Raw genomic sequence first — 23,876 nt, 5'->3', positions numbered from 1 at the left:
CGGAAGCAGCGGGCTGAGGTCGGTGGTGGGGCCGGGGCTGCCGCCGGGTGGCTGTGCGGGGATGGAGCTGGGAGGTGGCCGGAGCCGGTAAGCGCTGGGCTGAGCAGGGCCGGCTCCTGCCCCTCGGCCGCTCTCCTCGCCTCTGCCAGGCCGCGCCGCGTTCTCCCCGGTGAAGGCTGTGTGGCGGCCGCGTCCTCCCGCCGCGGTGGTTGGCGCTCGGGCCGCCCTCAGCCCCGTTCCCCTGCGGCAGCGGCTGCTTGGACCCCGCTACCGGCCCCCCGCCCGCCCTGCTCCGCCTCCGTGCCTGCCCGCGGTGCCGCCTTGTCGCCGGTTCTCGGTGCAGAGCCCGCCCTCCCCTCGGTGCCCGGTCTTGTCTTTTGGGGCCCGACCCTTCCTCCATCCCCCTTCTCCGTGCTGCACCTGGAGCCTGAGCTTTGCCTAGGCAAGACCGAGGGGAACTTGAAGTGGCAGTTTAACCGTAAATAACGACTGTGCTGCTGGGGTTCCTCTTGGTCGGGAGCAGCTCAGCGTGTCTGGCAAAGAGATGTGGTTTCTTCATTTTAAAGCCTGGTAAAAAACATGATAATAAATAGGAAAAAAAAAAGTGCAATATAATAGCCCACGTTAATACAACAGGAGGCGTATATCACAGAGTAACAGTAAATTAAAATGTGGAATCTTTAGCACTCATGAGAATTGAGAGTGGGGGCAAACTGCTTTCTTCTCATGTTTAATCCAAGGTGGTTTTTCTGCTTCATTCTTTAGTTAGAAGACTACAAGTTCTAATTGTCCTAATAGTTGGAATTTTTCTTTCATGTTTACAAGTGCGCAGGGAAGGAGTTACATCTTCCAAAAAACAAAAAGGAAGTGTAGAATTGAATGTGAATGTATTATGTGGCAATGTTACTTGTCTTCCCTTCAGCCTGTTCAAGGAAGTGATTTTTAAAAGAGACTTTACATTGTATTAAATAAAAAAAAATACCATGCTACTTGTCTAATGAATCAGATCCACATGGGAAATGTGCTCACTACAACAGCAACAAATATGACATAAGTAATGCTACTACAGTGTTCTCCCTTGTCAGTTTACTGGGTGAAGAAACAGGTTTTCTTCTACAAGCCCTATAGATTTTGTAGATGTGATGTTTTTGCCTTAGAATTTAATTCTTGTCAAAGTTGTCTAAATTGCTTTTTTTTTTTTTTGGTGGTTGTGGAGTTCAGTTTATTGGCAGTGCTATTAGCACATTCTTGAGGCAGCTATTTGTTGTAAGCAAAACTTCATTAAAATCAATATTTCTTCTGTATATTGCTGTATTTCTACTGGTGAGCAATACTGTGACTCATCTTTAATCAGAAAAATATCATTAGAGCTCACATTGCAGGTGTAAACTGAAGTCTTTCCTTTGGGAGCTAAAACAAATTGTAAAAATGTTTTTCATATTCTAAATTAATTTTGCAATTTAATATTTAAAATTCATCTTAGCATTTTATTTCATTGTAGGTAATTTAAGTGATTTTCTAGCATGGACACTGTTGCTAGCCATAGTTGTCATCTTCTCCAGCAGCTACATGAACAGCGCATTCAGGGTCTTCTCTGTGACTGCATGTTGGTGGTAAAAGGTGTCTGCTTCAAAGCACACAAAAATGTGTTAGCAGCTTTCAGTCAATATTTCAGGTATGTGATAGAAAATTCTTCTTTTAAAAAAGTGAACTGAATGCTGTTGGTTGAGGTTTTCTCTGAGAAGGGTATTTTTTTTCTGGTAGTTGCAGACTAAGTAACTGTTGGAGTGTAAGGGGAAAAGTTAAATTGTTTGTCCAGAGATAAATCTGTGTCAAGTATTTAATCTAATTAAAAACTGTGGCAATCCTGATTTATTTTCTAGATATACATATTTAACTACTACACTGTTTGAGTTTGGCATTTTCTTGATCCTTACTTGCTTACAGTGCCTCATATAATGGATTCTGGCATGAGCCTTCATTCAGTGTTTCAGTATGAAAAGATAACTGTTTGCAAGGAGCATAGCACAATACATGAACAGAGCCAGATAAAAATAAAATTTGAGTATGTAGGTTATTATTGCATCTCTATTTAGAACAGATTCTGAGAGAGACAACATCTGTGTTTTCAAGTATGCAGGTGGCCCATGAAGCCACATCACTGGTTTCTTTCTCCTCTGTAGAGCCCTCACTGATCCTCCAAATTTTGGGGGCTGCTGGATCTTCCAACTTAGTTTTTTATGTTAGTTATGAGTAAGCTGTTAGATCTGGCAGTTTTTAGATCTTGGTTCTTGAAACATCTCTAAAGCTTGACTACCAATTCTTATGTAAGATTTTTTTTTATGTTACGACTAGCAAAAACAGATGAGAGGTTGTTTTTCCTTTTTCTCTTCTAGTGGTGGAATCGCAATGATGAAGTGAAATTATGCTCAAAGACTGCATTTTTAAAGTAGTTCAAAAGAACTGAACTAAGTGCTCAATTCTTGTTAAAATTCAATAGGATATATGTGACTAATTTAGACTCTCAACTCAGATCTGTTCATTATAGTTCTGGTTTTAATTTAGATAGTACGGGCTGGATTTATGAAAGAATTTGAATGTGGGCACTGGCTTCAGAGTAGCACAGAAGCGTGAGGATAGGACAACTTAAGTATGGGGATGCATCTAAAACTCTGCGTTTCTAAAGTTTAAGCCTAGGCTCTCATTTGCTTAAGATTCAGAGCTCATTGATATTTTGCCCACCTTGAAACAAAACCTAATTTGAGAATTAACCCCCAGAGAGCAATCATCAAGGTCAGGACATTTCCTAGTGTAGGAAAATAGCTACATAGGAGTGACCTGACCCTGCTTATACATCATGGTTTATGTATCAGCTTAGAGACTAGGGTTTGAATGGAAAGGTGTGAAGTTCCTGACTGAGGCAGAGTATGAACCCACTTGATCTAGGACTGGTTATGCATGTGAAGGACTACAGCTCTGATGCTAAGAATACTTTACATCAAATAGTAAGAAGTCTTGTGAATTCAGACACAATTCAGTGGGTATTGGTTGGACTGCTGGTTTAGCTCATCTACCTGCACTCTTTGTTATTCTTTTACTTGGTTCTCATTCAGTACCAGTAAAAAAAACCCCTTTTTTTGGATATAAGAGAATAGATTGAAAATAATGCCATCCTCTTGTTTGCTGTTACAATCCACTCATCTACTTGCGGAGAAAGAAATAATAAGAACTTTAATAAGTTTCATGGACAAGCTCAGTTGCCAGAGGAGAACAATTTAGCTGACTTTGAGGTCTATCTTCTGCTTTTTACCAGAAAATTTCTCATGTCCTGTTTTATTTGCCATGATGGAAGGAGAAACGCTATTCTGAGTCAACCAACTTTTGCAAATAGTCCATAAATACACCACTGCACCTGATATGTAAAAACATTTGATAGGAAACTACAAGTAAAGGGTGTGATTTCAAAACATTAAAAAATAGAAAATTAAAGTTCTATGAAGAATCATTTGCTTTGATTTATACTTTAAGTGTACTAGTGTAGGACTAATATATGACAACTAATTGTGCAGTTTTGAGACATTCATCTGCAGAACCACAGCATTCTAAATAAGACCATATAGTGTAAATTGTTGTTTCATACCAGGCAGTCTGTTTGAGATGTATGTGTATTTTTTTATATATGTGTGAATTATTTGTGTTTGAATATTTGCCTTATTTTATCAGGACCCTTTTCCAGAATTCTTCAGGCCAGAAGAATGATGTCTTTCACTTGGACATTAAAAATGTAGGTGGGATAGGCCAGATCTTGGACTTCATGTACACCTCTCACCTGGATCTTAGCCAGGACAATGTACAAGCTATGTTAGATATTGCACAGTGTCTCCAAGTGCAAAATGTGCTGAACATTTGCCACACCTTTTTAAAATCTTCTACAGCTGTAGAGCAAACAGCCAGCATGCCTTGTAATAGTGTATTTTCGCTGCAGAATACTATGACTGCAGATACTAGCTGTGCCAATGACAGTTACGGGACAAACCTGTTGCATGAATGCTCATCTGACACACAAAGTAATAAAGTCTTGGCTGACCACCATTCTCATGCATCGCAGTCTGTCAATCTTCATGCACCCTCAGGTGATGTACAGAAACAACCACAGGACTCCTTAGATGGCAACTGCACAGAACTTCCATTTAAACAACCAAATTACTATTATAAACTACGCAACTTTTACAGTAAACAGTTCTATAAGCAAAATGCTTGCTCTAATCACGAGAGAGGAGCAGAACAATCCTTTTCTTACAACGCGTCTACAGAAATAAACACAGTAGAGAATAATTCTTGTACTGTCAATCACTCTGAGTGTATTCTGGAAACCTCTGATCATTTACCATCCAACTTTCTGGTTCAATCCTTGAATGAAGCTGCTCCAGACCAAGATGCAAAAAGCATGCTTATGCAGCCCACCAAACAGATGCGGCTGAAAAAGGCAATACACCTCAAAAAGTTAAATTTTCTAAGATCTCAGAAATCTGCACAGCAGCCGCCTGAGCCTAAAAGAGATGACAGTAGAATAACAGGAGTAATTGAATCTGTAAATGAAAGTACCACACACATGACAAATGTTAGAGTTACTGAAGAAAAAGAAGCTGAAGATTTAGTGAATTCTGAGAATTTTGAACAAACTGTTGAAATTGAAAGATCTCAAGGTCCTTTGGAACAAGAGGGGCAATCACAGACTCTTCAGTCGCAGAGGCAATATACTTGTGAATTATGTGGGAAGGCTTTCAAACATCCAAGCAATTTGGAGCTCCATAAAAGGTCTCATACAGGTACAGTTATCAATAACTTGATCTGCAACCCAAATATTTCAATTGAAGAGGATGTCTTGCGGTATCTCTTGAGAGATGCTGGTTAAGGATCTACTTTCAAAAGGTTGTGGGTTTTTTGTTTTGGTTTTTTTTTAATTAATAATCATACAGGAATAAAGACGCTTAAGACTGAGTTTAGCCAAGAGTTTTAGATGTATTAAAGATTTCTTCTTTATATTTTTTTAGGGTTCTTTTTCAGAGAACGTTGTGTGATATTTCAATGAAAATTTTATTTTTATCTTGCATTTAGAAGAGGCATTTCTAGTCAGTTTGTCAGATGGCCCAGAAGTCTGTCAGATAACAATGAAAAGTGTAAATGGATAGACGACAATACCACAAATGTTCTAGATGACCTCAGTTCTCTCTGAACGTGTATTTATTGTAAGATACAAGTGATAAGGGCTACGTGGTAATTTCTTTTTAACCTGTAGAAATACGCTCTATAATTAATTTGTGCTTTTTCCCTAGTGTGAACAACTCTCATTGCATTTGCCTAGAGAGCAATGCTCTTGCAGACAAGTAGGGTGCAGAGTGAATGAGAATTTTGAATTACTTTGTTTTAAAAACTCACAGGTAATGTTCTTTTTAAACCTAGCATAGATTTATATCAAAGTATCTTTTTATTCTAGTGAAAAACAAGGCTCAGTCTAACTTTTAATTAGCTAATTTGTCTGTTCAATTTAATTAGCGTGTTCTATTACATTTCTACAACTTTAGATACGTTTTTTTTAAAAGGGTTTTTAAGAATTACCTTAGCTAGTCAAGTAATACCATTGATTACAAGTCCTTGAGATGGCATTATTCCTGATTAAGCTGTTGAATATTTTTTGCCCTTCTTTTTCCCTGTATTAAATATACAAATGCATCTCTTGTCAAATAAACATCACTTTGCAAATGAGCATACATATATCAGTACTTTGACAGTAAATATGAATACCTCTTAGCAGACATTAATTTCTTTTTTAATTGATCCTTAGTATTAAGAACTTATTTTTCCACGTTATTATTAAAAAAGTCTTATCAGAACCTGAAAATACAAACATTTTGCATTAACTTCCTGAAGTTTTCAATTGGTATCTTTGACTACTTTTGTATGTTCACATTATTAATACTTTTTTTTTTTTAAATCTGGTCTCCTGTGAAAGAGTTGCATATGTCTCTTACCTAGATCTTCTCTTTGCCTTGTATTTTTTTGAATCTATTATCCGATTTCAGCTGACATCATCAGGTATATTTTAGTATCTTAGAAATTTTGGGAAAATAGGTGATCAGACACAAGATAGAGCACCTAGAGAAGTATCAGCTGAGGGAGAGACTCTGAAGTCAGTAACATGTGTTTGTGCTAGAGAATCTATGTGAAAGAGAGTGCCCAACTATGAGAAACCTGATAGAATTTGCCCTTTCTTAGGCATCTTAATCATTGGAAGGAATCTGGATTTTGTGAATTCTGGTGCCCAGAAAACGACTTATTTTTTTAAGAGTGTGTCGCCTGAGTGATAGAGTCAATTACTGTATGTTTCCGAGTCTGCTAAACCATTTAAAATGTGAGGTTCGAAGTTTAGTTTACCTCTTCTAATATATTGTAACTTAAAGGTCAGGGGAGTGTACTAGGTACTAAGCTTTATAGAAGAAAAGACTATAGCCCCTGATACAAGTGTTTTACAAATTTTTTTTTTCTTTAGATACAGCATGGCCAGCAAATGCTTACAAGCATAGGAAATGGGAAAAGAGTAGTTTTGCAAGGTTATTTATGTATGTTGCAATTCATTTCTTTGTTCTTATTTGAGGTCTGTGTATTTACACGTTTCCACTCCACTTAAGCTCTGGTAGATGTTGCTCCACATTCCACAACACTGCCTGAAGTGATCCTAGACTTGGTTTTGTTGTTGCTGTCCTTCTCTACTAGTCTGAGTATAGGTTGGATTCAAGAATTCCATGCTGCTTTTCATACACTGTGTTCTTCCAATAGTTTTCAAAAAAATCCACACTTGAATGCTACTTATCGTGGCATTAACATTCTTCTACAGATGTGCTAAACTGGGAAAGTTTAAGAGCATAAGTTTAACAAATAATAACCACATCAAAGAAGGATGGAAAAACTGAGGCAAGAATATGACTAGATATGCCTGGTTTTGCCTGTTATTTTTGGGTCATGCTAATTTGGTTTTAGATATCCAACTAGTGCAAAAAGAGTACTTGGAAATTGCAGTGGATAGGAAGGATTTGCAGCTGAAGGTACAGGGCACATTGTATCAATATTAGGTATACTGGTAGTTAAGTAATGTAAATGTGTGCTAAAAGCCATTTCCATTCATTTGCCACTTCAGAAAGCATAGCAAATTGCTAGCTAATAAATTTTATTTAAAAACATTCATTTTTTTAGAGCTGAGCAAAAGGGTTAGCGAGCATTTAAGTATTACAGTGCTGAAGAAATGGAGGAAGCAAGTTACTAAAATGGACCTTTCACAATGGCAAACCAGTTTTTAACCCACAAATGACAACTCTTTCAACATAAGTGCTGTGGTGCCCTGCTTGTTGAGAAGAGGCACAAGTGAAATGCTCTGTCCCTGAATACTAGGAACTGCTAAAAAATGTGCAGATTAACATGGTTGCAATGATGAGCTGTTTATGTGAAGGACAGGCATACAGTGCTCAACACCAGTCATTGTATTGGGCTCTCTGTTTTAATTGTATTGCTAGTGGATATTTAAAGGAATCTCTAAATAGAGCTTATTGCATTGATTTTAAGATTGATTTTGACTTGACTGAATGTTACAATTTGTTTTTTGTTAGATTGACCTGTCTGAAAAAAAAGGAAGCAAATATATCTCTCTTATACAGTGCTTACCTATCCAGGAACATCCAGTGTTTTGTTTTTTAAAATATTTTCAGGAAACATCTCAAAAAACCCGAAAACCCAACCCAGTGGAAAGAGCTCTTGGCAGGATGGGAAGCAACAGGAGCAAAGTTACACCCTCGTGTAATACAATGTTGATCCTCGACCTTTTTATTCTGAGCTTGTTGCCAACATTCCATGCCTTAGTGGGTCCTGGTCTTCACCTTTTTGATCTCTTCAGGAACACCACTTCTGCTTTCATGCCTTTCTCCTCTGGAGCTGACACATCACTGCTTTGATCCCATTACTATATACTTTACCTTCATCTCTTCTTGCAGAGTGTTGAACAAGAAGGATGCAACAGAAAACACAAGCCTGTCTAAGGGTTCAAAAGTAAAGTCCCCTGGATGTTTGTGTAAGCATTGTCTTAATTGTAGTTCAGTTACTGCTTTTCCCCAAATTTTCTCTATTGCTGTTGATCCAGCTCTGGTCTTTGAGAAAATTAGTGTTCTTGGATAAGGTTTTTGGTTTGGAATTTAATGACAGTAATAGAAATATAGAATGATTTAGATTAGAATGGACCTCTGAAGGAAATCTGGTCCAAGCCTCTGCTCAAGGCAGGTCACATTAGATTGGATTGTTTTACTCATGACCTTGTGTAGTCAAATTTTGGCTACCTCCAAGGACAGAGATTCCACAACCTCTCCAGGCCACCAGTTCCAGTGTTTGACCACCCTCATGGGGTAAAAGATTCTTTTCTTATTTCTAATCAAAATTTCTCATGATCTAGCTTGTGTCTGTCACCTCTTGTCTTATCACTGTGTACCTTCAAGAACAACCTGGTTGCATCTGTCTTCCCACTGCATGTAGACAACAGTAAGATCTCCTGTTTGCCTTCTCAAGGCTCCAGATATGGTCTCACTAGTGATAGGTAGAGAAGAATAATCTTCAGCTTGCTAGCTGCGCTCTTACTAATACGCTCTAGGAGGCAATTAGCCTCACTTTGCTGAGGGATGCTACAACACTGAGTAATTTAGTATTTCTGTTAAGAATTCATTCTTGGAATAAGCTACTTGATATGCTCAGTGATTTGGAGTTTTATGCAGGTGCAGAATTGTTGTCCAAAAAAAAAATTTAATATTTATTTTCTAACAAAACATTTTTGTTTTATCTTTATCATGGGGGGAAAAAATCCAACTCTTTGTACATCAGCACAGTTATAATGAGGCTGCATTCAGCCTACAACAATAGTTTTGAGAAATTTGAGCCTCCAGTTCCCTGTCTCCCCTGCTAGTTATTTCAGGGTGGATTTCTGTTCAGATAATAGTCTTTGTGTCAACAGTAACTTTTTTTCTGTAGGTAATTTCTGCAGAAATCGCTACTAGTGTTTTTTATCCTCCATTTCAAATTACCTTGATGCTTTTTCGGTTGTCAGAAGCCTTCCAAGTTGCCATAGATCTGGCTCCCTGTTGGTTTCATTTATATTTCTGTTGTCAGTACCAGAATTTTTAGTGTTTTGCAAATTTAGAGCCATAATGAAATCAAGCCTCAGTGTTCTTTATAGTTGAGTTATTGGTTTCTCTTTATCTTTAATTGAATAAAAGCTTTCTTGAATCTGATGTAAGATTTCCATTCTTCATTAAGTAGAAAAATTAGATATAGCCTTAAGTTGTCAGACTAACTGCAAGATTGCTGTCTGCGAAGCCACATAACTGTGTATGTTTACTCTGTGCTTTAAAATCTAAGAGAATTGCATTTAGTCCTTGATCCTGAAATATGCTGAAAGAACATCACCTGTATTTGGCAGCAGGAAAGGAAAATGGAACCTCTACACCTGGATATTGTAGATGTTGCTCATAACAGTTCCAGAGATGGAGGAAGAATACTGATGTAGAGACTACTTGCTGGAAAATAGCCAAGAGGTGTTCTGTAAAATCCGGAAAATTACGATTAAAAAACTAAATAAAAATCTTTAGACAGATTTTGAATCAGCACCCAGATGAAACACAGTGTAAGATCTCTTTTTCTTTCTGGAAATATCTGCATTCAAAATCACAAGGATTTACACTAATTTTGCTTCCCTGTGTCTGTGGGCCAGATTATATATGCCCTTTTAATGTACTGTTAGGCTCATGAAAATATGATTAGAAGCCTGACTGTCATTGAATTCAGTGGTATTTGAACATTATTATTGTTTTTAAATTTCTAGAAGATGCACAGAGATTTTTATCAACAGTGTGAAAACTATGAAACCAAGAAGCAAGCGGGGAAAAAAAAAAGTACCTTTATGAAATACTGTGGAGAAGAAAAAGTGATTAAAAAAATATTTGTCTCAAATTGACAGGTAGAGAACTGAAGTATTGTGCAGTCACATTCTAGGTTGAGAGTCAAGTTATTTTGAAAAGCTAAAGTGGGCTGCACTCATTTTTTATTAAAGCTGCTCATAAGTGTTTGGAGATTAAGGAATACCAGTTTTATATGTATAAATTCAGAATGTTGGAGCAAAATGCTTGGGTTAATTATAAGATACTCTTATATAGGATGAGAACTTGAAGGCAAATATTTATTTGCTGGAAGTGAATAGCTACATGCTGATCAGAGATGTATGGTACACATTGAACAGAAAAAACACAATCCTTCCAAATTAGCTTCTCTGCATTCCTTATTCTTTTTAAGAGTGGGCCTTTGTGTGTACAAGTGGAAAAACTGGTACACTTCCCAAAGCTGCTGCTGCTGCTGTTGTAGGACCTTGTCATCTATTCTGTTCTTCCTGGAGGTATAGTACCCCGTCATTTGGAAAAAAAGTATTTTTAAAAAAATTACAAAACACTCCCATTCCTATTCAAACTCTTCTACCTACTTGTTTTGAAAGATAAATTCTGTTTCTGAGCAAGCCTGCCTTACAAGCTTAACGGTAAACGCTGTACTTCCCTCTTGAATTCCCCCTTTATATATAGGTAAGTGTCCTTTTGGGGATATTTTTACTCTTACATTACATGTTTTAAAAGGAAGCATACCAATTTAAAACATTGTATTTTATTGCAACTATTAGAAGTTCTATGTTCTGTTTCTTCTCCTTTTAGGTGAGAAACCTTTTGAGTGTAACATTTGTGGGAAACACTTCTCACAGGTGGGAATATTTTATATTATGGTACTTACACTTGAAAATGAAATGCATCTATGTGTTGATTCTAAAAATAAACTTGGTTTTAAGTATAGATTAGATATTTTTTGTTCAGAGACACACTTGACTTTACAGATAAAATATTAAAATGTCTTATTTGAAAATAACACGTTAAATGTTTTAGATTTCAATACGTTTTGTACCTTTGATTCTGTCTGCTCTGAGTAGGTGTGTTACGTATTTTACGTTCAAATGAATGTTTAACTGTACAGAGCCACAGCTGTATCTGAAATACAGAGAATATTCATTCTCAGATTGTGCTTTTGCTTTATGCTTAGGGATATGTTGTGAATAGCATTCTTACAGTGTCTGAAAAAAATACAGATTAGAAGTTTATATAATGTTGTATTCACAATCCAGTTTCATCTTCCTAAATGGCGTAAATTATTAAGCAGATTTTTTGGAGTCAGTTTCCTTCTATGAAGAAAAACAGCACAGGCTGTCAGGAGTGACCAAACTCAGATATGATTTTGAAAAAAACCAACACTGTTGTTAAGTTCCATACTCACATACAGGGCCTAAGCTTTAACTGTCTTAATTTGCATTCTAGTGCTAGCTTACTGTTCTGGGTACAACAATTCATTTGTATTTCTACAAATGTGGTGCCTAGTTGTCTCATGTTTCCAAAATGTCTATTTCTTTTCTGTTATCTTGGTTGGAGTATGTGCACCTAAGTACAGGAGACAATAGACAGGTGCATAATTTTGTACTAAGATTAAATAGTAATTATCATTGAATAACTTTGGTCTTTGTTATGGTTTCAGGATTAGAATTATGTGGGTTTTGTCTACCCACCCACCAGTGCTTGCGCTTCTCTTGCTCCAGTTTTGTAGTCTACCAGTGAGACTTCTTTGACCCATGAATCTGATGCAGTTGCATTCTCCACTCAGTTACTAAATGTAACACTGCATCCAGTGAACAATACAGTTTCATCATGCTTATCAAGCCATTTGAGCAAATCTGGGCCTGCTTATTAGGCAAAGAAAGTGCATTTCAATTCATTTTGATGGCCAAACTTCTGCTTATTAAAAGAAAAAGGCACATATTTCCAAATTCCATTGAAAGTACTTTTGGCAAATGGAGTGGTATTCTGTACCATTACTGTGGGGAAGCGGGAATAAAAAAGCTTCACACGCTCGGAGTGTATGACAGACATGACAGACTCCTCATGCAACATGCATTGCTCCTCTTTAATAAAAACAAACTAACAAATCCCCCAACAAACCTGGAAATTTCTGCTTTTTAATTAAGCACTCTAACAGCTTCCCTTCCTTCCCCATTACCTCATGTGCCTGAAGGTAGATGGACAATACCTACACATCCAGAATATCAGCAATAGCATTCAGCTTGTGTGCTGCAGTTCTTTCTCTGGTCATGAAAGGGAACTTGCATACTTCTGAGGTACTTGGTTTTGAATTGTGCAAATAAGTAAGACTCCACCTACCAGAAAGTCAGATACAAAGATAATTACTATCTACTTTTTGCTTAGACCATCTCTGATCTTGTTCTTGATCTTGTCAGTCTCCAGGCACAGCCATAGTAACACTTTTCTTATTTAAGCCTTCATGTTCTGCACTTCTGAGACAGTGCAGTAGTTGTGCCTGGTAGAATATTTGCTCCTGCTGAATGTAACTGATGTTCTGTGTGTTGGAATGTGAAACAGAAGATGAAGAAAGTAGGAAAAATTGACACAGGAACTCATAGTCTGGAACAAATAACTATAAATGTCTTTGATTTTTGAAGAAAAAGGTTGCTTTTGTACTTCCAAGCCTGCATCTTCCCTTAGTGCTAGTACACAGCCTGTTGCGGTGTGGTCGTCCTGTGGCTGGTGATCCAGGATATCATGTTTACACCTGCCTACCTCCTCTGCGGACTTTCTTTTGGAGGACCATATGCATTAGTTCCTTCATTTTGAAAGCATGCCAGTTACAAAACAACTAAGTGTAACACATCTCTCGAGTCTCCAAATTTGTGAGGAGTGGTATCAACCAGTATCAGTAAGAGGATTCTTCTGAGCATTTTTTTTTCTTTCACTGAATTGCTAGCAAAAGTCCTGTTACGCTTTTTCATTGGGATGGTATGTTATGCCTTAACCAAGGTTGTGTACCACCTTAAAAGCTTAGGAAAAATACAAGTCATTGATTTTTTTACCTTTTTTTTTTCTCAGCACAGTTAATAATAACAACCTTTTGCCCTCATTAGAAGGAAGTGTCATAGGCTCATAATAAAGAAATGGATCTACTTGCTAGTCTCTGTAAAATGTTTTATTCTGGCTAAAAATGCGTGTAATGGCACTATTTCAGAATAATTGTTACACTTCAAATTCACCCTCTGTCCTTATCCAGAATAGCTTTTAAATGCCTATAATATGGTTTGGTTTGTGATGTGGATAGAGGAAAAGGTTCTGTCTTTTGCATGTTTCTCTCAGATGCACCTCTGCATAAAATCCCTTGTGTTTGCAAAGCATAAATTGCTCCATGGAGAAGTCAGTTTAGTCTTCTTCCTCAGAAATAGGTGCCTAACGCCTCTCTCTGAATGTATTTCAGTATTACTGGCCTGAGAGAACAGTGTTTCAGTCATGCTGTTGTCTGAAAATCTTTACAGGGGTTAAAGAAAGCTCTCTCGGTTCAAATGGTGATCCGTTTAATATTGTCCTCTGTGTCTGTTTGTGTGTCTGCAATACTTTAGTTCTGGTATATTATAAGCTCTGATTACAGTGATTGATCATCACAGGTAATTTATTATCTAAAGGAGTCAGAAGAAATTACTGACGGGTCTTATTTTTGTTGTTTTACTGTGGCTAAGGAGGACATGATAATCTTTGCATCCCCAATTTCCCGACTGAAAGGTCTTAATGTTCCTTTAGTGTACTTTGGTGAAACCAGGCAGTTATCCATCAAAGAGAACAGAAAGGTTAAAAACCGATTGTGGAATTATGCACAATTTATGGAACATCTACAGCTCTTCTGTCCAGCCTAGCTGAATCTTGTGCTTTGACAACTGGACTCTCAGTGGATTAGCCACTCAGGAGCACCAGTGGCTTTAAAAAATTATTAAAAAAAAGTTGGAATGAGTAAGCTGGTTTTGTCTGGTCATTATCTGGTTTGCCTGCTAGACTAGCATGATTTTTACAGGATTGGGAGAGGAAAGATAAGTAATAAAAATTAGTTACCAGTAATCACATGTGTTCATTTCTGTACTTCCTGTTCTGTTTTCTTTTGATATGAGTAAATATTTATAAGTTTGGAGCACTAGGCTCTGAATATTCTAGAGATTGAAAAATGTTTACCCTATTCTTTTCTTTTTAACCTCCTGGTAGGTGAATTCAGACATCCTGATGTAACAATATTTTATTGGTAGGACAGGGAAAATGAGACTAACATGAACCATATTACTAGTAAGTTTTCTTCTTCATTGCAATCTAGATAGTGTAATTTCATTTATAATTGAATCTGTTTTCAACTATAGGTCTTTCTTTTTCCTTAGCATTTGATTCCAGGCTTCTTTTTTTTATTTTTTTTTTTCTGTTCTTGACAATGTATAATTGCATATATAAGCAATTTGGTCTTGAAGTACATGGCAGTCTGTCTTTACTAGATAAGAGTGCTTGAGTTCATACATGCTTTGTAGTCTTCACTGCCTTCGAATTAGGAATAAAAAGCCAGTCTCATAGTTCCCACCATTGTCTTTTTATCTGTACACAACAACAGGCTAGCTGATTTTAAATGTTTAAATTACTATCCCTTCAGGCAGGTAATCTCCAGACACATTTACGTCGACATTCTGGTGAAAAGCCATACATTTGTGAAATCTGTGGGAAAAGGTGAGTAGAATTGCTCATCTGAGTAGAGTTAACATGATAAAACTTGTTCATATTTTCTTTAATCTTCATGATAAACTAAGGGCCAAGAGCTAAGGCAGCATGCTGCTTAATGTTGTTTAAAAGACATTGGGTTTAAATGTGTACTGATGGGATTAAAATACATAAATGTTTGTAAGTGTCTTGTTGCAAATCTCAATAATAAGATAAACGTGTCACCACATATAGAGTCTGTGGTCTTACTTAATTTTTTGTGGTTTGGTATCTTTAGTTAAGGATATGCTGTTGTGTGTATTTTGAACAGTGTGAGTCACAATAAATCATGCGGTTTTGTACCTTTCCCTCACATTTTTTTTTCATTATTTGGTCTGATAATTTTTGTTACATTTTATGAAAATTATGAAGTATGGAAAACTTGATGAATTTAAGAAAAGCATTAAATATTTCTGCCTTCTGCTAACAGGTGGCAGAAAATGCACTCATTTCGGAGTAGCATTTGTACTTAAGTTAAATACAGAATAAATTAGTAACATTAGTGGTGAAAAGTTGCTGTGTTTTTTTTTTTTCTAGCATAAATTTAGTTGGACATTGCCAGCTTTGAAATGTTTTTCTTAAATGCATCCATTTATCTGAGTTTTCGATTTTAATCTTTGTTCAGAACATCAGGCATTCATTATAGCTGATTTCCACATAATACTCAGTTTAGGCATATAAAAGGTTTATAAAGGCAGTAATTGGGTTTCCGTATTCTGTTACAGATTTGCTGCTTCTGGTGATGTTCAGCGTCATATTATTATTCATTCTGGAGAAAAGCCTCATCTGTGTGATATCTGTGGCAGAGGTATGTAAGAACCAACTCTGAGGTTTTTTGATTGAAATGCGATGTGTCATTTTAATCTCAGTGTCTCATATTTTTCTAGGATTTAGTAACTTCAGTAATTTAAAGGAGCACAAAAAGACCCATACAGCAGATAAAGTATTCACCTGTGACGAATGTGGGAAGTCATTCAACATGCAACGAAAATTAGTAAAGCACAGAATTAGACATACTGGAGAGAGACCATACAGCTGTTCAGCATGTGGTAAGATTTATTGTGTATAGCTTAGTTGTGGCTTTGCTTTTTAAATGGTAAGTAGAAGTTCCTACGTCAGCAGAATAAGAATTAACCAAAATGATTTTAAATTGAAATACCATGCTGTGAAAGTTTTTCACAAAGTCTTGTGTCTTGCACACTTCACAGTCTTTCATTTGGTGTATTAAACTTCTTTAGCTGTTGTAAATAAGTTCAGAAGTGAATTTCAGTTGAAGAATAGGGAAAGGAAATAAGAGGAACCAACATTGCATGCGTACATGCTTGCTAGAGAAGTACAGATACTAGCTGCTTCAAAATTTGATTTATTTTCAGTATAGTCCTTTCTGATGCAACGCTAGGTTTGGCATCACTTGGTTGTTGATGGAATCTTTTTTTTTTCCTCCTTCTTTTCCAATTGAATACTATTCGGATTTAACTGCGTTCAACCATAGAGTTTGATAATAACAATCTTTTGCTACTTTGCTTCAACCTCTGTAATAAAATCAAAACTTGATCGATGCTTCATACCAGAGAACACCCATTTTCAAAATCTGCTAGACAGATCATACTTCCAGGTGGTGTGAAAATGGCTCTTTGATCAGTGATTCGTCCTTGTACAACATAGTTCTCAGAAATTGCATTGTCTATCCTTATCTCATATGTTACATAGCATCCTGCATACTACTTACTTTTCTGCCTTTAAGTGCTAATTTGGTATAATTTCATTCATGTTCTGAGGAATCAGCTTTGGAGGAGGGTAGCTCATATGATAATGTCCAACTGCAGTATGTTTTTATTTATAATGTCTTGAGGCACAAGAAAAGCTAATGTTATTAGGAGGTCTTGTATCAGAGGGAGGAAATGTAGACATGCAAGATATGGAAGTATGAACAAGTAGTTGTGTTGCTGTCATTAAAACAGGCTTATTTTCATCTTGTCTTGTAGTGGCCTTTTGATTATTTTTCATTTTAGCCAGGTCATCTTGTACTGAGAAAGCAAAAACTGTGGGAAGAGGATCTGATTGACCATTAAGAAATCATTCACATTATGCAAAAAATGATATGTATTATTCCAGTAATTTGTAATCTTACTGTTTAATGGCTTTTCTGAAGAGAAATCTAGGCAGTAGAAAGAAAAGTATGATGCTGAAAATTGAGACTGCAGTTTTACTTGCCTTTCAGATAATACAATTCTTTTTATTTGGTATCTGTCCACACAAAATAAAATAATCTTTAACCTAGGTAAAATGAGAGAAAAATCACAAATAGGTACCAGCTTATTTCTACTGTCCTAAAGAATGTGAGGTGTCTGAATCATGTAGCAATGCTGGAAATTAATGCTGTGTTGTTCTACTTGTTCTTCTACGCTTTGCCTTGGTTCAGCCTCAGACACATTTTTCTTTGCAGTATGGTAATTGAGCTTATTTCAGCCTGTGGTTCTGAAAATAGGCAAACAGATGAATATTTTATTGTATTCTAATATTTGCAGCAATAAAAAATACACATTCTCTGGCTAGAATATAAAAAAATGGACTGATGGGTTACGTTAGCTCAAAGTTAAAAAAAAGCTAACTTTGTCAGCACTTCAAGAATAGTTCCGTAGTAATGAACAAACCATTACTTTCTATGATGCAGTTCTCACTCGAAGAATATATTTAGAAGCTTATCAGCATACTGTTTTTCCAGACAGACAAATTAAATTGATTATTTTAAATTTTTTTTCCTCCACAAAGATTGACATAAACTGAGAGCACTCACAGCTTTCAAATACTAATGGATATTCCCGTCTCTGGAGACAAAAACTAAAGCACTGGGAAACACAAGTTAGAAGATCAAGAAGAAGATATGAATCATTGATTTGCAAAAGTAGATGGAACTCGTTTGAACCTGTTCTAGATAAACCAAGTACCATGATTGAGACATACCATACCTTATCACTTGATATTTTCTCTAATTAAAACATGTTTATGCACTTGTGTTAAGACAAAATCTTAACCTATCACTTCTGTCTCGTAGGGAAATGTTTTGCAGGCTCTGGTGACCTGCGTAGACATGTGAGGACTCACACAGGAGAAAAACCCTATACCTGTGAAACTTGTAACAAATGCTTCACTCGCTCTGCTGTTCTACGGCGGCACAAGAAAATGCATTGTAAAGCCACTGATGAAGGTCCAAACACGCTAGATGAATTTACTCAAGGGATTGAAACTTCTGACCTTGACAAATCTCAGAGTTCTGACTCTTTTGGCCAAGAAATGTCTGTTACATTATTACCAGTGTCCGTTAAATTTCCCATTCGTCCAGCTTCAAATTCAACTGAATTTGATAGTTCTGCGGATTCTTACTGTAAGCTGCGATCAATGATTCAACACCATGACTCAGCAAACCAACAGAAACTGAATGTCGATTCTGCTAAACTCCCAAAAGCTCAGACACAGCAAACTCCACCACCATATGCTTATGCAGATGTAGATGTATCTTCTGCAGAAGAACCCTTACAGCCTGATAATATTCCTATGATTCGTTCCTCTATGGTTAGCTTGGACAGTCATTGCAATGATCCGCTAGGCAGTCGAACATCATCTGCTGCATACAAGAATAATGAAGGACCGTTCTTCTCCAGCATGACCCTCTGGGGTTTAGCCATGAAGACCTTGCAGAATGAAAGCGAATTGGAACAATGAGGGCTCAGGTGACTGTATCAAAACTTCTTAGAGGCATTTCATGCTAAAGTGATTGCGATTGCACTGCAGCATAGCGAGATCAGAGCTAGGTTTTAAGCCAACTAGCTTGGATACTGGTAGAAATAAAGATAAGCATGCCCAGAACCCAGTGTAGGCTGCCTTTACACTGCTGCTCAGCAAAGTTCAAATTTAGCTTCAAGGACCTTTGTTGTTCTGTGACTACACTGTGTAGCTTATGTGTTGCCAGGATTTACTAAAATTTACCATTTACTAAATTTACCATTTAACTTGGTATTTTTTACCTGATAATGGAGGAGAGGATGGCCCAATGTCTAATTTCATGATATGGGTGCAATTCAAGTATGGGTCATCAGAGTTGTGTAAGGGTGTAGATATGAAAAGAGGACAATATTTAACAAATCTCTAGTGAACCTGAGTTTCAGTAGTGGCTTTCTTACCAGTAGGATCATCAGTTTACATGACTTGAGTATTGTGATATTAAATTTAAATGTTAAATATTGGACAATATTTGTGATAGTGCAAAGTAACTGTATATCTAGAAACTTTATTTTTTTACAATAAAAGCTTTTTTTAGTATTTTATAAACTATTTTGCACAGCAGATTATTTGTACAACAAAGACCAAGATCAGGAAATGTGAATAAAGGGAAGTTGGTTTACATTGTATCTTAATTGCTCAATGTGTTTCATCTTTTTATGAAAGATTTTCAAGAACACAATTCCATCTATTCCACGTATCTTTACAGTGATGGTATCTTGGGGATACCACCGCAAGAAGAGCTGCACTGTAAAACCAAAACTATGCAATCACTACACTAGCAGATTGTTTCGCATTTCAGTGGATTAGTGTAAAACATCGGTTAATTAATGGAATGAATAGACTCTTACAGGATAGAAACTTTGCTTAGAGGCCTTTTTCTGCTTTGGTGCTTCGAATGGTTGTATTAATTTTCAGTATAGATCTGTTGCTGCATTTCAAACTGCTCACTACAGTCACATGAGTTTTACTGGCCTAACTTTCCAACCCATCAAAAAGCTTTAGCAGTGTGTTGTCAAGCTGTAGGCTAAAACGTGCCTTAGATACTGTAGTTTCTGAAATGGAAATATCCTTGTACTAACCTTTTTTCTGAAGTTCATTCATAGGCTGGAAAGTCCATTTGAAATCAATACTTCTTATTTCCTATAAGGGGTCTCAATGTTCATCACTAGCAAGACAGCTGTGAGTAGTGGTAGCTCTATATAAGACTACAAGGCTTCAGAGTTGCGCTTGCATGAAAAATAGTCCAACATTTATTTGAGACTACAAAATCACATAAAACCCCCCAAAATCTGGTTATATAAAAATTTTGATTGTGAAAAGCAGCAGTTTGTAGACTGAGAAGTAGATTTCAGTGTTTTGCAACAGCTAACAAGATCTGGTATGACTACTATTTTAATAACACTGCAGTTCCTCTGCGGAAAAAAATCGTGTTTGTGTAAAACCAATAGCAGGAACTGTCTAGTAATTTATATGTAGTGTCACATTTTCCTAGTATTAGAAAATACATTGTCACTTGTATCCCACTAAAGCACAAAAATTCAAATCTATTATAATTGGCTAGTTATTGGTAGAACAAGAATTAGTTTTGCTAGAACAGGCATGTAGACCACAGGTGACTTAATAGCCCACTACTTGCATTCTGTGGAAGTTCAGAGCCTGGAAAATATGGTATTTTTCATATTTTTAAAGCGCTCATCACTCTTTTTTTCCCCCCAGGAATTGCAAACTAGCTGTTCAGTTTCTTATTGTGTTAATACCACGCATTGCGATTTGTGGCTTCCGTTCCTTTACTTGGGTCATGTACCTCCCTGTTTTTAACTGCTTTCAACCTGAGTTGAAATGAGAAAGATAATATTGCTGGCCAGAGCACAGCACTCCTTAAAACAAAAGGGGCAGAACATTATACTGGGTATGTAAGTCTTGACAGATAGAAATTCTCTCAACCATCATTTAATGTTATGAAAATCTTTTTGTCACTACATTAACAGACCAGTGAAAAAAAAAGAAAAATCCAGATGCACTGGAGAGCAAATTGGGATTGCTTTTCACCTTTCTTTCCTTGTAGCGCACATATACTAGGAAACTCTAAAACATCTATATTTTTCCAGCCAGTGAAGTCACAACAAAGAATCTTTTGCAGTTCCTGATTTTAAAAATTGTGTGTAGGCTAGGAGAACACAGTCCCACATAGAATTAAGCAGGGAACACTCTGTATATTTGAACCCTTAGCTCTTCTCTCATTCTTTTTCTTTTACGTTATTTACTGAAGAACACTGCAGATCTTTGTGGAACTCATCCACGTGCTGTTCAACAATCCATGTGAAGCAGTTCTGTCCCGACCCTGTGTGCTCGTGCTCACTCGCTCTGCTTTCCTTGCGCTAGTGCCCGAGGCAAAATGTGGGCGTCTTGCCAGTCACCAGCTCTGTAGCTTTCCCCTTGTTAGAAACTACCTTTAGTTTTACTTATTCCAAGACAAAATAGAAATTTGATTCTGTTCCCACGAGGATTCCGTTGCTTGTAAAGGACAAATCTACCATTTGTGAACCTCCTAACTTTTTAGTTGCCTCTGGTTCTGCAGTGGTTTTGCTTTCTCTGTTGTATTTTGGTGGAGTCAGTACAGGATAGGTTTAAAACAGACCATGTTGCAACCTTTGAGCTTTTCTAACAGAGTATTGGACGTCCGTACACTTCATTTTATTGCTGAAGACTGCCTAGAAGTGAAAATGGCATCTTGAGATGTTTGTAAGCGTATCGGTTAGATTGCTAGGTATCTAGTGCTTTGTGCCGAGAGGGCAGCCATGTTGCACAAAGGATAATTTTTCTTGCTTGGCAGTATTTCTTTCTGTGAGAGTGTTTCACACCAAAAACATGTAGGTTCTCAAACCTGCTACCGGATTGTGAGCACTGTTTGCAGTTTGGGGAGTTTGATAAAACACCATGTTGCAATATGTCATCTTTGAGAAGGAAGTAGAGAAAACACTGGTAGGAGAAAGCAGTCCATCTGAGTTAGCGCAGCACAACCAGAAAAAGCAAGAGTTGCAGCACTGTTGCAGAGCTCTTATTTCTACCTGGCTTGAAGGAAAAGCTGAGCAAGAGAGAAAGTTCAAAAGATGAGTAGATGGGAGTCAGATGGAAGAGAATGAATTTTTAGGTATGGAGTAAGAAGTTTTGGATTAAGAAGCCCCATCCCTGCAGCCACCTTGCAGCGAGAATATCACTGTCTGACTGCCAGAAGATGTATTTTGCTTTTGTGTTTCCAAAATCAAATGTAGTACGTCACATAATTTAGTACTGTCTAGTGCTTTTCTCAGTGGGACCTCTGTAGAAAATTACCTTGAAAGACGATCTTTTTCTGTATCCTAAGAATTTCCTATGCCAACCCATAGGTCCATGGTGAAGAGGATGTTTGAGTGGGAATAGCAGAATCACAGAATCGCAGGACGGTAGGGGTTGGAAGGGACCTCTGGAGATCATCTAGTCCGACCCCCTGCTAAAGCAAATATAGTCTGACAGTCCTAGTGCTGCCATAAAGCTGGCACAGTTGGAAAACAGCAGCTCCTCTGTGACTTTGAGGAACAGGTGGAAACCGTGACATAATTGTGGAGCCAATAGTATTTCACAAGCAGCAGACGCCCGGCCATAGCTATTGCTCATAAATATCCATAGCCAGCGTGCTGAGGGGTATGAATAAGCATCAGTCAGTTGGCTAGTAGCAGGCACTGCTGAAGTGCCATTATAATCAATGTAAATAGCATGCTATTAAAAAAAAAAATCTTAACCAACCTGGCATTGTAAAATTGAAAGATTGCTAATTGTTATTTATTAGAATGGCTGTCCTGCAAGTCAGAGCTGCTGTTCGGTTCATCTTGCAAACTCGAATCACTTTTGTTTCCGGAAGATGCATGTAACTGCTCAGAGCTTAGTTTGGGTTTGTTCAGTGCAGAGATATCTCTGTCATTTGATTCTGCACAATATAAAAAAAAAAAAATTATAGTAGTGTTTAAACTTTTGAAGGCATTACTGTTTTTTGGATGATTTAAGTGTATTGAACAAAATTTAACCTGCCATTTTTATGTGGGTATGTTTTCCATGTGTACATAGGAAAATGATACATAGTATGATTAAGTCTAAGTTCAATAACTCCCCCTCCAAAAAAAAAAAAATCTTTTGCTTGAGACGTACAATCTAGTTTAGTTAGAACTGAAAATAAGTTGTTTAAGGAAGGAGAACTTCACTAGGAAGGACTTGCCACTTATTACCTGTTGCCATTGAGCACGTATAGTGGTTTTGTGGTCTGAGACTTTACCTGTATTCTCTTATACTCGTTTTAAACCTGGCCTACTAGATGTTTTGCAGCTTCTTGAATTCAGAGAATGGGCTTTAGAAGAGAACGCTTGTGCTTTGTTTCCATGGCGTCTTCAGCAAGTCCAAATAGGCTTAAACTCCTGTTGATAATTTTGTAGGGAAGTAATTGCTACACATGAAGTCTTCCCGAAACATCTAAGTGGCATATACAAGAGCAAGCCAGATTTAAGACAAAATCAGTGTGAAGCAAGTGGAACTGGCCCCATAGGCCATTTGCCTCTGGAATCCACTTTTTTCTTTCCTTTCATTGTCTTCCCCACTGTGGGTTGCTCCATTCATACGTGGACAGCTGCATTGAATGTTTGCTGCTCACTTCATGCCACTTACCCACCCTTCATAATCCAGACCAGAGGTTAACATATTCATGCTCAGTGAGGAAAAATGCAGATGCATATAGGTAAACAGAGTCCCGCATAGTGGTAAAACTCTACAAAAATCTCCATGTTTTGGAATGTGTGCTGGGATGTTGGATATTTAGCTTTCTTGCTAAAGAGCTTGTTTGAGAAGTGATATGTAAAACAAACATGGCAGGAAATGTAGACGGCCCTGCTTGAACAGCAGACTTAATAGAAAGCAAGCGAACGTGAGCTTTATAGGCAGATTTGAAGGAGAAAAACGGGATAGCTTGGGAAACATGTTCTAATGACAACTGAAGGGCCTTAGATGCAGCTATTTTGTAATTCAGTATGCTAATGGCTTCAAAGTGACCTGTGCTCCACTGTGCTGCAAATAGATTTCTTTGTATTGGTACACACAGGCTTGTGCTTTCTGGTCCATAGCCTTATTCATTAATCCTTACTGACATCTATTATTGAATTTGCCTTCTCTAAACAGTTGGTTTCCATCTCTGTTATTAAATCTCCATCTTAGCAAATAGAAAAAAATTACCTTTAAAACACAGCCTAGTGAAGATACAAGCTAGTGACTCAGACATTGTTTTTTCTAAAGACAGTACCCCTACTGTTTTAATATAATTTTTTTTTTTAG

The 23,876-nt window shown here is 37.2% G+C and overlaps 1 protein-coding gene across 4 annotated transcripts; it reads left to right on the top strand.

Annotated features, from left to right (window-relative positions):
- Positions 1–2: 2 nt before the first annotated feature.
- ZBTB49 (zinc finger and BTB domain containing 49) lies at positions 3–19,129 on the top strand. Of its 4 annotated transcripts, none has more exons than XM_054823594.1 (10): positions 4–87; positions 1,502–1,675; positions 3,724–4,829; positions 7,761–7,848; positions 8,043–8,119; positions 10,788–10,834; positions 14,638–14,711; positions 15,467–15,549; positions 15,629–15,790; positions 17,514–17,937. In XM_054823594.1, the coding sequence occupies exons 2-10, from the start codon at positions 1,524–1,526 to the stop codon at positions 17,516–17,518; spliced, it is 1,794 nt and encodes a 597-aa protein (XP_054679569.1). In that variant the 5' UTR covers positions 4–87; positions 1,502–1,523; the 3' UTR covers positions 17,519–17,937. The 4 variants fall into 4 exon arrangements, with proteins under 4 accessions (XP_054679568.1, XP_054679569.1, XP_054679566.1 ...); XM_054823591.1 differs by having other exon boundaries at positions 8–87; positions 17,797–19,129; XM_054823592.1 differs by lacking the exon at positions 4–87 and adding an exon at positions 100–570 and having other exon boundaries at positions 17,797–19,129.
- Positions 19,130–23,876: the final 4,747 nt, after the last annotated feature.

Source organism: Grus americana, chromosome 4, assembly GCF_028858705.1.
Source record: "Grus americana isolate bGruAme1 chromosome 4, bGruAme1.mat, whole genome shotgun sequence".
Taxonomy (NCBI): Eukaryota; Metazoa; Chordata; class Aves; order Gruiformes; family Gruidae; genus Grus; species Grus americana.
Note: the sequence above shows the minus strand (reverse complement) of the source record. Positions and strands in the feature narration are given on the sequence as shown.

Coding starts and splice junctions, on each gene's coding strand:
- ZBTB49 (XM_054823591.1), top strand. CDS start 1,524: ATGGACACTGTTGCTAGCCATAGTTGTCATCTTCTCCAGCAGCTACAT. Junction 10,835..14,637: donor GTGGGAAACACTTCTCACAG/GTGGGAATATTT, acceptor CTATCCCTTCAG/GCAGGTAATCTCCAGACACA. Junction 15,550..15,628: donor GTGTGATATCTGTGGCAGAG/GTATGTAAGAAC, acceptor ATATTTTTCTAG/GATTTAGTAACTTCAGTAAT.